General features: G+C 43.4%; 1 protein-coding gene across 1 annotated transcript in view; it reads right to left on the minus strand.

Annotated features, from left to right (window-relative positions):
* Positions 1–12,813, minus strand: part of sulf2a (sulfatase 2a) — a 38,208-nt gene that overhangs the window by 9,662 nt on the left and 15,733 nt on the right. The window contains exons 2-5 of the mRNA XM_078247851.1: positions 2,585–2,843; positions 1,602–1,841; positions 1,335–1,486; positions 1–118 (exon numbers count right to left, since the gene is read on the minus strand). The exon at positions 1–118 is cut by the window's left edge and continues 52 nt beyond it. Of these exons, the coding sequence (XP_078103977.1) occupies positions 1–118; positions 1,335–1,486; positions 1,602–1,841; positions 2,585–2,783 (709 nt within the window). The 5' untranslated portion in view covers positions 2,784–2,843. The remainder of the gene's footprint in view (positions 119–1,334; positions 1,487–1,601; positions 1,842–2,584; positions 2,844–12,813) is intronic.

Consider the following 12,813-nt stretch of genomic DNA (forward strand, 5'->3'; position numbering starts at 1 on the left):
CTGGACCGTGCGGAGCAACATGGCTCAGGACCATCATGACAGGACGGTGAGGGTACATCCTCTTAGACATACGGAAGTAGTTAATGCTGTCGTTGGTAATGATGTCTGTCAGGTAGTCCTGTGGAGCGAGCAGACATTGTCCATCAGGTACTCAGTGAGTGACAGAGGGAGTGAAAGAGCAAATGTCAAAACCTTCAGCACTATGCTGGGCCAGTGCCCATTAATATACCTGGTGTGTGTCAAAAAAAGATACATTTACAGATTCATAACATATGTTTATTTAATGTTAACTGCTTAAAATGTATAGATAATTGCATATCGCAAAGCAATCTAAAAAATACTGTTTGAATTTTACTTTCATGCAGGCAATCATTCTGTGAAGGTGTCACAATTATTACATAATCGCCCTCGTCAATCGTCATTTTGCATAATTGTTGGATTCCACAATTAAGGGAATTAAAAAAAAAGAAATGTGGCAAAAATAAAAAGTGAATTAGGTGCGGTTCCATCAGCTGGGTAATTAGGTTGTCAACCTGAGCACAAGGTTCCAATGTCAGGAAAAAACATGGGAAAAAAGAGAGCTTGGCTGTATAGATCCTACTGCTGTTTGACAGGTTCTTCTGTTTCAGCTCATATGAGACTATATTTGTTGCTTTCTGAAGCAAGATGATGACAGAGAGGTGCCGATAACGGCCCTTTTGATTTAAGGATGCAGCAGTGTGTTTGACAGCTCTGGGGAAAGGTATGCTGGAGTTGTCGATTCCATCCAGCGTTTCTAATTAGATAATTCACATACAAATGTTTGGATGAAAACATGGTGTTAAAGGACGGTGGATGCGCTCAGAGCAGACAGCTGTTGGTGACTGGAGCAGAGAAGAAATGAACAGTAAATCGGTCTAGTAGTAGTAAACGTACAGTTAAGGTTTCAGTTTCTCTTTGAATAAATGCTGCATTAAAACTGACTTTGGATTGCCTATTAACTTTTTTAAATAAAATCATGCCTCCTTCTGCATTAATTAACTGTCTTGAACCACTTTTTCGTTTACGTTTGGTCGGCCTTCAGTTTTGAACAGTTTTAGAACAAGTTTAAATAAATCATTTTGCAGTGGGTAAAATATTGCTAAAGCAAACTGTTTAAAATGAATCGCACTCCTTTTCCAACAATCGCATCATTGAAATTAACAGAATGGATGTTGGTCTAGTTGCAAAGCCAAACACAATAGCAACACTATGTGGTGTAAAATGAACAGAATAAGACAATTAATCAACTAAAATGTCACAATTGTGACAGCTTTAGGTAAGTGTGATATATCTCAGGTGGACTGAATAAATACCTTTGAGTAGTCACCGCTGTGTTTCTCTCGTACTCCGTTCCTGCAGAGGGTGTAGTTGTAGAAGCGAGAGTTCTTTACCAGTGCTACCCATTCCTTCCAGCCAGGGGGCACATAGGAACCGTTGTACTCATTCAGATACTTTCCAAAGAAGGCTGAGAGGGAACAGGCGAGCAGCATGTTAAGTTTGGTCCACCAGCTTGATGCATCTGTGAACGTACCTGTTTGAATCTACTTTTGACAGTCATGGTTCAGACTTGAGGCACTCACCTGTCCTGTAGCCAGAGTTGTTGAGATATACAGCAAAGGTGTGTGGCTCGTGGTGGGCCTGCCACGAGGGTGAGGAGCAGTTTTCATTGTTGGTGTAGGTGTGGTGGTTGTGCACATATTTCCCCGTCAGGATGGAGGAGCGGGATGGGCAGCACATAGGCGTGGTGGAGAAAGCATTGGAGAAATGCGTGCCGCCCTTCTCCATGATGTGCCGAGTTTTGTTCATGGCCTGCATTGAGCCTGGGAGAAAACGGGGGAGGGGGGTCGGTTGTAGGAAGGGTTAGGAGGGTGAAAGCAGATTCAAAGGCAGAGGAGTGAAATGAAAGGGACGCAGGGGGATATAAAACGATTGGAGAAGAAAAAAGAGAGAGGTTGAAGAAAACAGAGTGAAAAATATAAATATAGGGCACAAGGGGGAAAGAGCAAAAACCATTATGGACAGGGTAAGAGAAAAAGAAGGGGTAAATGAGGGAATAAATCTTTTTGGTAAAGTGTAACCCATTTGGATTCCTGTGTACTAAAAGCTTTTCAGCCTGATGGTGATTGTTTGGGAAAACAGATGCTTGACCATAAATTCCTGCTTTTCAATGGGAGTCTTCTCACTAGCGATCACAGGAGGACAAAAGATGTCACAGAGGCCATTATGCAGCCACTCCAGTCCAATACGCCGCTAAAGGACTTAAGCGGGAAGGGAGATGGCCAGGGTTTGGAACCCAGACAATGGAAGCCATAGGCCGCCCTCATTTCATGCCAGCATTGGAGGAGTTGGCAAAGGGAGCACATGACTTTGAGTGGGCCAGTTGTTGTGGTGCCAAGAGGCAGCATTAGGCTGACTTTCACTTGCTGATGCTGTTGGATACACATGGAGAGAATACCCATACCCATGGGACATGGACATAAAGCAAACAGAGAGAAACAGATGCACAAACACACAGTAAACACTCACATACAGTATAAGGATTAATGGGGGGGAAATGTCTTACCCAGTTCTATGTCCTGATCATCAGTGAGGATCAGGATGATGTTGGGTCGGATGTTGCGGAAGTGGCGGTCCCTCTGCAGGCGAGTCCTGAGGCGATATCCAGTCAGGTAGCCAGAACCCTGGGCCACAGGAAGGATTTCCCCCAGGACAAGAAGGAGGAAAAGAAGAAGGAGAGGGGCGGAGAGCCCCCGCCCTGCCATCACGCTACCCTGTAGTCACCTCCTCAGTCCTTCGTTTCAAACACAGGACCCTCACTCAACCTGAGAGACAAGACACAGAGCGAGACTGATAAGAATAAAACACACACACACACACACACACACACACACACACACACACACACACACACACACACACACACACACACACACACACGTGAAGAATAGCAGATGCAAGCCTTGCACAGCCATTACAGGGTGCTCTTCCGTACAAATGCACCCGTTTGGGCTGAGCTCAGCTCGTTAATCAATCATTAATGATGCATTAGAGTGGTGTCATTGGCTGGGTGTAATGATCTCTGGTGATGAGCACATGGCTAGGGCTAATGGGCCTGGGCCCAGGGCCAGCTCAGAACTCACCTCCCCCTGAGAGGGTTAGAGTGGATATGAGGGATGTGGGGAGGTGGGGTGAGAGGAGGTAGGGGGAGGAGGGGGTAGAGGTGAAGGAGAGAGACAGAAGAGAAGGAGATGAGGGGAGGAAAATGAAGATAGGGGTCAATGAGCAGAGTGACAATGTGAAGAGAGAGCAGGACTTCAGTTCTAAAGATTCGAAAAACACTGACTTTTTTTTATTATTTAAGAATTTGTTTGACATTTTAGGCCTTTACTCAACAGGACAGCATAGACATGAAAGGGAAGAGAGATGTGGAATGACATTGCGCAAAGGGCCACAGGTCAGAACCGAACCCGCGGCCGCTGTGACGAGGACTGAGCCTCTGTATATGGGTCTACCAGGTGAGCTACCCAGGCGCCCGAAAACACTGACTTTAAATTTGACCTAGGGAGCTCACAGTGTGGAACAGAAAAAATATTAAAGTATCTGTCAAAAGGTAAGCAGTTAATATTAACGTGGCAATATCACCAAGGTCAATAAAAGTAAACTGCCTCTAGACGTGCAGAAAATTGCAAATTCTGCTCTCCTTTGTAAGTTTAACATAACAATTAGAGTCAAGAACGTGTTAAATAGAGCTTTTTCATAATTAATCTCTACATGTAATTCACCAAAACTACACTACAATCCTATTAGTTCTCTAATAACTCTTCTCCATTAAAAGTACATCCCCTCTGAGATTATCATGGCAACTGTTAGTTATAGTCCCTTGCAAACATGTAGCAGCAGTACCTGACAAACAAAGCAATGGACAAGAGGGTTGTTACTTTACTACTTTAGATTCATACGGTTCAACCATGTTCACTACATAATACATCTTAGCAGATAAAACATTGACTATTAAACATTAGGTTGTAAAATAGTTTTTATCACATTTACTTTTGAATAAAAATAGCCTAAATAAAAAGACATTATTTTATTCCACATATCTTTCATTGAGCATTCATTCATTATAACACTAATTGGTCAGAGAGAATTGTCACTAGGGACATCCTGCACAAACCCGCCATTTTTAAATAGGCAAGCCACCGGCAATATAATACCAGCAATTTTTATATTCACTTGGCCTGGATTGAAAAAAAAGCCAGCCCGCAAAACCACACTGTGATCAATGGGCGAATTGCAGACTTTCCTCTGTTTGGCTGCCAATTGATCCCAGCGAGAGCTCGACGGAGCGAGTAACGTGAGCTGTGTTGCGTCAAAGACGATGTCACAGCAGTTTTACTTGGCATCGCTATGACGATCAGCTAAGACGTCCGCCTACATTGACGGGGTACTATCTGCAGTGGAAAACAAAATGGAGAAAAGCACCTGAGTGAGTCGAGTGGAATCGAGTCGAGCAGAAACACGCAGTGGAAATGAGGCAATAATTAAAGCAGCAAGAAATATACCTCAGTGAGCAAAATCATAAACACAGTTTACAAGCACAAGCAGCAGCAGCAGCAGCAGTATCCATGCGCCCACTGAGATGCTCTACTGTCAGTAAAAAAAGGTGGGGCTTTAGGCATGTGTGTGTATGCGTTTGTGTGTCCACAAGGAGTGTGTGGCCAGAAGATGAAGACAATAACAACAACACAACGGCCGCCTATGTCTGTAGGGACTGCAACTCCTTAACAACAACCCGACTGGAATGGTGATAAGCAGGCACAAATAAACAGATGCACACATGCAACCGCGTGTTCTTAAAAGAATAAAACATCTTAAATATATTAAACATTTAAGAGAAGAGATGATTACAGAAAAAACTTCACTCCTCTGTCTAAGACAAAGCTCCCTGTTCCTCTCTGATCTATGTTGTCTTCCAGATTGGGCTCATTAAAGGCAGGGTTGGTAATGTTGAAAAGCTAGCGAGACTTGAAAGTAGCATCTTCTCGGGGCGCCATCTAACCCCTCCCCCTGCCCTCGGGGCTCTGACCCACACACAGATGTGCGCAGCGAGTCGCTGCTTCAGAGCAGAGAAAGGACCGCAATTTTGTCTCATGTCCCATTCATCGGTAAGCAAACACCTAAAATGATCATACCGAATGTTTAAAACAAACATGACTACTCTTAGCAATGTGGCGACGACGCGTATTGAGCTCAGGCTCGTGCACGGGAGGGGTAGAGTACGCGCAGCGGGGCAAGGAGGCATTTTATTGGTTCTTTCCAAGCAGACCGCTAGGCAGTGATTGGTGGGCGTTTTTACAGGATTACAGCAGCTACAGATGACGGACCTTTTTCGCTACTTTTTCAGAGCGCATACGTTATTTATTGCCGTTGGGGTGTAAAGACCATTTCAAACAATATATAAAAGGTGTTGTTGGAAATAGTTACCAACCCTGCCTTTAAGGTCTTCCCAAACACCCACACATGTCCTCCATCCTCCTCCATGGTCTTGCTTTTCACAAAACGCACACACTTAAGCAAATACACATGGCGTGCATGTGAATACGTGCGTGTGCACACACATGCAAATAAGTCTTTGCAACAGCAGCTGTGTTTGCTCTGGTTTCCTACTCCCAGGACATGTGGTTCTTCCCCCGGAGGAACACATGAGCTCTGACCCAGCGCTCTGTGCTGTTTGAAATTGTCCTTGCTCCTTTGTCGTGTTCGCTCCCTGCCTACAGCCCTCTTTCATTTCTGGCACGGGATGAAAACAAGACACAAGCGATGAGGAAATCCACAAGAAAAAAAAACCTGGTGAAAGAATGATACATTTAACTAGCTCTGTCTGCAACCAGCAGTGAATACCCTGTCACCAAAATGGATTCCAGGGCATCTACAGTGAATTAAGAATGGATTCAGTATGCTCAAATTAACAGTCCTCTGCCATTGGCTCCACTTTTAGAGTGGTTTGTGGTGTAAAAGGTACAGTACTTCCCTTTGATCCGTTCAAAAAGCTGATGTGGGCAAAACCCGTCAGGAAAGTGTACCAATTATAGTCCTGATTTACAAGAAAACATTCAGCTCGATTTTACACGCTGATCTATCAATAGCTGAGTAGGTAAATGTTGTGTTATTGACATGCCACGGTGGTGGATATTTTCTGACATTAGTCCCATGAGGCCTCTTCCTTCCCGCTGATACTAAGGACTAATTGGATTTTTAGGCTTTTATCAGCTCCAACTGACACATACAGTCCTTCTCTTCTCCCTCTCTCTTTTATCTACCCGTATTGTTTATCTCGCCGGGTGGCAGATGCTACATGAAACCGCAAAGAAAAAAGAGGAAACCATAATGTCTAAACAGACAGAAGCCATTATCTCCAACAACATGACCAATGTGATGGTTGTGCAAATTCATAATGCAAAGGTAAGCCATGTTGCTTCTGTAAACTGGGATAATTTAGAGCTTGTTCTCTGGACAGAACTCTGCCCAAATCAGCTCTGTTATTTCCACTAGTTAGCAACGCAACGACATTGCTAATTCAGCCTGACAACACTGATTGTAAGAGGAGCATTATATATAGAGTAAATATAACTCTCAGCAAAAGTCATTAAAGGCTGGGGGCTTCGAGAGGAAGGGCTGGGGAGTAAGCTAGCAGAATATGAGATCACAGAAGGAATAAGCTTCTAAAACCATGTTTGAAGAACAAGGATCACCTAAGGTTATACTAATGCCAAGTGATGCCTGGAAGTCAGAACAGGGAAGTAAAGTTTTGCTCTTCAGTCATTCGCTTGTAAAGAGGCTCTAAGAGACAGCAGCACTGCATCCCCAGATAAAAACTTAATGCTTTCCATCTTTTATTGATAAGACTGAATTATAAATGCAGTGACAACAGAGCTGGTCATGTCACAGCATGGACATGATGGTAAGACGGTTGCAAGACTGGAGGGATGAAAACACACACCACATCAACAGACAGATATGTTACACTGCCCAACAACATGCATCTACTTTAATGCCGCGTTCTATTTACCTAGGAACTCGGAAGCCGGAACTGGGACTGACGTCATACCAGAGTTGAATGCGTTCCATTTAAAAGTCGGATTTTTATTGTTTTCATTAGCTCTAGCCCGGTTAGCTATTGTTAGTAATACCAGTTGATAACAACGCATTACACTGTTTTTTGTGCATGCAAACAGCGTAACAACATGTCCACAGATAGAAGTTGGACATGCCTGTGTGAACGACTGATTTAGTGACACAAATAAGACAGAAGTGCTTATAACGTTACGTTACTGCAGCTTTTCACAACTGTTGATACAGGGGGCAGCCATGTTGGATTTTGAACTCGGGCTACTGCGAGGTTGTCTGAGTTCCGAGCTCGTAAATCCGAGGTCAGGGGGCGTGTTTACGACTTTGACCTCGTTAAAACCGAGTTCCGAGGTAAATAGAACGCGGCATAAGTATCACGGTTCAAGTGAGGCAGTGAGGAAGCTGAGAGAGTGCTTGATAAATCTTCCAAAGACTTTGCAAAGGCGTCAAGGTCCTTTTCCCTATAAATAAAACACGTTGGGCTTTGAAACAGGCATAAAGTCTGATTCAACCAATCTGCAGCCCCCTGAGAAGGCACGAAACACAGACAGAATATGAGAAAACCGAGGAAAAAAACATTTATTACATATTGAAGGAGGGCGAGTCATGGCGAACACTTGCAATTTAATCAGCTGTGTCTCATAACACATATAAAATATGGAGGAGAAAGCCCACAAGCTTGAAGCCAGACTCCTGGATTCTCTATCACGAATGTTCTGAGAGAGATGGAGAGAAAAAGATGGAGAAAATTTGAGAAAGGGAAAGAACCTCTAGGCATACAGTCTGGAAAGAACAAAGCCTGAGCATTTCCATTGCAGATGGATTCTTCCCAAACATGAAAACTAGATTCACAGACCAAGGCTTCCATATGAAATAAAACAGAATAAGGTAGCAGAGAACCTCCAAATCTATTCCATGTTGTTCTTGATGCAGGAATTTGCCATCCACTGTATTCTAGTGCAGGAAAACATAAAGAAAGTGGCCAGGAAAGTTTAAATAGACACATCCAGTTCTGAATGTGGCCCGCTCCAACACTATCAAGCCAATCCCTTTGGTCATAATTGAGGCTGGCAGGGCTTTGCTAATGTGTGACTTTGTTCCCATTGGCCTGCCTAGCTCTGAACAGAATGTGCAAAATCTCCAAGGACCCTTGAATTTACCAACAAAAGTTTGCATTCAGATGCAAATTCTGCAACGGCATGCATCTATGTGAGAGTAACTTTCTCTCAGAGAAGTGTGTGTGTGTGTGTGTGTGTGTGTGTGTGCGCGCACGCGTGTGTACGTGTGTGCGTGCCTACAAGTATGTGTCTCGGTGAAAGGAAGGGTTTGCAATTCTCAATACAGTATGGAATGCTTTTTTCATGATAATAAGAACCCATGGTTTGTTGCCATCCTTCATCTATCATTATCTGCTTGCAAATCTTTGCTCCGCCACCAGAATCTGGGAAAAACACAGCTGCAAAATCATTATTTTCAATCAGGCTCGTCAATCTTATGTTCTTTGGCATTTCCTGTTCATTTGACCCTAAACTGTAGTTAAGGTATGGTCAAAAAAGCAATAACAGATTTGTTTTGGTCAGAAAGATGAATTAAGTCCAATTTTCACTTTCTTTTTAGCTCTGTTTTTGGTCTCTTCCATCTCCTGAGGAAAATATCTGTTTAACTGCTAAATGCACCACTATGTTTAAAAGCTAGTCGCTAACTGTGTCTGTAAGTTGTGTGGTGCTAAGCAGCTAGTGTACAGTGGGTTTCTAAAGCTTTTTCGCTGAAAACAGATGCCTGCTGCGTTCGGAAACAATGCAATAAGAGTGAAATTTGCGACAAAGTTATGTAAATCCAAGGGGAGCTGCAGATACAGGTGATACTTCTCTGTAGGTTCATTACTACAAGAAACCCATTTCTAAACCAAACTATTGCCATCATGGCTAAAGGGTAATTGGTAAATGTGAACTGTGTGCAAGAGTTTCGTAATGAATTTCATGACAAAAACAAACCTTTTGGTTACAAAGACTTTGTGTGCCTATCATTTATCTCAACACCTACCCCTTTATTTTCCTCTGTGCTGTAAGAACCCTCCAACTTTGGTACGAAATGTAAAATGGGTACTTTTGAGATGTTCCAACTACCAACAAATGCTGTCTTTCCTCTGGCGAGGACAGTCTCCTAAAGACAGGGGCTTTAAGCAATCTAATTGTTTTTAATTTTTAATTTAACCTTTATTTAACCAGGTAGGCCTGTGAGAACAGGTTGTCATTTGCAACGGCGACCTGGCCAAGAAAAGCATAAGCATGCAGGACAACATACAGTTTCACATTCAATACAATACAGGAATACAGAATACAATAAGCTACATAAAGTACAGATTAAGTAGGCATTACAAAGCCGGCGCAAAGTGAGGTGTAAGTAAGTCGATGGATATGCGAAAGTGATAAGGTTTATATCACTGCTGAGATGTAGTAAAGAGTCAAAATACAGTAAGTGCAAATTGTGGTCTAGTTAGTGATGTAGATCAGTAATAACACAATATGTATGACTAGACAGTCTATGTAAATGCTGAGGTGTAGTAAAGAGACAAGAGTCTACCAATGATCTCTAAACTAACATCTTATAGTGTTTGTTTAATGGTCATCCCTGTCGTTTCAAAATCTTCAGTCCCTGGCTGATAACCCTGAAATCATATTCAATAACTCTCCAACTGCTCTTTGGTTTAACATATAGCCTTGACATTCCTTTGACAAATGTACTTCCTAATAACTAACTTTAATAGTTGAGAATGACAAGAGGTAATGCAGAGGGCTGATCCCATTCACCGGGAAGATTTTAGATTTCCCTGAGGTTCCAATAAGCTAGGTACTCCGCAGACATTTTAAGATTACAGCCAGAACCTGCACAGCAAGTTTAAATACGCTGACACAAAGAGCAGTGGTTAGACTTAAAAGTGAGAAAATGAGATTTGTGGTGCGATGAGAAGACTCGAGTGTGAAATATTTCTTTCTGCAGTTACTGTTAAACTGTTTGCCTCTACATTTGTGTGTTTCTTTTCTTATACGTGCTATTCTTCCCTAACCTTTAATTCCATGTGGAATGTGCTGCCCATACAGTGAAATATGAATGAGTGTAATTTGAGTACTTAACGCATCATTAATCCTGCAGTGAGTCTGTTGTTCTGAGAAAAAGGGTGAGCAGTGATGTGTTCTGGCTGGAAAGCTCTCAAACGTTCACACACACACACACACACACACACACACACACACACACACACACACACACACACACACACACACACACACACACACAGGTTTGTGGCACTATCTTTTTAGGGACCCGTCATTGACATAATGCATTCTCTAGCCCATTACCCTAACCTTAACCATCACAATTAAATGCCTAACCTTAACCCTTACCCTCACCCTAACCATAACCTAATTCTAACCCTAATCCTAAAACCAAGTCTTAACCCTCAAACAGCCCTTTAAACTTGTGGGGTCCAGCATTTTGGCCCCACAAAGCTGTCAAGACCCCACAAGTATACTGGACTCCTGGTTTTTGGACCCCATGAATATAGTTAAACAAGCCCACACACACACACACACACACACACACACACACACACACACACACACACACACACACACATATATCAACTTATCTTAGATGCACTTCTATTTTTACTTACTCCAGCGCTGACACAGTGCTGTGGAGATAGGTCTGGCAATGCAAGACTACTAAATAGCAAAAGAAGAAGTTGCGACGTAAGAACAGTTATGTCTGTAGTAATATCCTTCATATTCTTAATTTCTGAGGGGGTTTTATGAAACTTAAAATAAGGTTATTGTATACCTTTTCCAGGCAACTGTGCTGCACAGAGCTCCAGACAACCTGGGATATAAGAGCAGGCAGCATTGGAACAAAAACAGTGACACATCACGACAGGATGATAATAACATCCAAAATGCACGATTTACTTTCAGTGGTTTCTGTGACATGGGAAATACTTGCATAGTTGTGCTCACAGTTGAGTATGCGGTCCATAATGTGGCCCACACATTCCCGTACACACTGCTATAAGAATGTGGCCACATGTGGCCCAGACCACCTCGAATGTGGTCTGAGTAATCGTATCTCAATGCATCCTCAATGCGTCCTGGGTGCATTTACATCTGCACTTAGAGCTGTCTACTTGTGACTGGATTACTCAGATATGATTATACCAGGTGGAAATGGGGCCACAGTTAGCTTGGTCCAGGCCCAGGCACAGGGAAGAAAAATCATCTCTATCTCTGCAACTCTATAATCCACAGGGCCCATTATCTCTTGAAATGTGCGAGTGATGGGATGTTGGATGAATAGTTTGGTGGAAAAAATAAGAGGGTGAGGAAGAGAGAGAGAGAGAGAGAGAGAGAGAGAGAGAGAGAGAGAGAGAGAGAGAGGTAGGAAAAGAAATAGACTGTATGATGGTGTCAGTTCAGACAAAAGGCCCAGTCATGATGTGTTCTCGCATTAGAACAAAGAGCTCTGACAGACTCCCTGGGTCTGTTCTGTTGACTATAAATGTACCCCCCACACACACACACACACACACACACACACACACACACACACACACACACACACACACACAGGCAGAGCGACAGACAGAAACACAAACACACCCACACTCTGCGTATCAGACTTCAAACTTCTCTCTCCAACAAGGGAAAATAAAAGGAGAGAACAGCAGGCTAATTATCTCTGAATCTGGAGGAAATGAACAGCATAGTATTGTTGTATTGCTCTGAAATAGTTTGGCCCCGGCAGCACTAGTGGGACATCACACAGCTACTGCCTGCCGTTTTGTCTCCTTCAGGTTTAACAAACTAACACAGTGAAGATATTCTTCATAATGAGCTTGGAATGCAGCCACACCACAAATAACAATGTCAAAACCTGCTGCAGTGAGCATGGTTAGGTGACTGATTTCGGTCTCCATCTTTTAAGGTGCCCGTTTTCTCTTTCATCTACACACGTCCACTTTGCTTTTGGTCTCTGTTTCCAGCAGCAACCTGTTGGCATGTAGGGCTAGCGTGGTGGTCTGCAGGTTTTTTTGAGGGGGGCTTCAGTCAGGGTCCACAGCAGGGTCACGGCATTTACCCCTCCTCCTCTGCATCCTTGCAGTACGCTCCAACAGAGCCCAAAGAGAAAACGGAGGTGTTAGAGAAAACACAAACAGAGCCCCGATTGTCCCTGACTTGGGTTCAACCCCCCAACAGCCCCACCTCCAGGGGTTTAAGACTCAGAGAATGAGCAACTGTCAATGGTGTTTTGTAAATACGTAGCTGTTTTCACTTCAGATGGGTTTATTCTGATGTCAGAGGGAAATGTGCCTGCTTTGCATTCTGCGAGTGTCCTTGCCTTTCCTGTCCTATTGAGGTTTGTATGGGAAACCCATTTGTGGTGCGTCCGAGAGAGCGGCACAATTGCCAGCTCCTTTGAGACAGAGGTTGACAGCTGAAACAAGTGAGCAAACTGGTGGACAGGGCAGCCCGCTGAGTGATGGCTGTTTCTTATTGGCACTTATTGACCAGAGGCAAAGCCCCCCTACAGAGTGTCACATCTCAGCTAAATGGATTACGACAAATCAGCCGGGGCCAATTGTTCCACAGACCTAACTCCTCACTGAGACCT

This window comes from Sander vitreus, chromosome 4 (assembly GCF_031162955.1).
Source record: "Sander vitreus isolate 19-12246 chromosome 4, sanVit1, whole genome shotgun sequence".
Classification (NCBI taxonomy): Eukaryota; Metazoa; Chordata; class Actinopteri; order Perciformes; family Percidae; genus Sander; species Sander vitreus.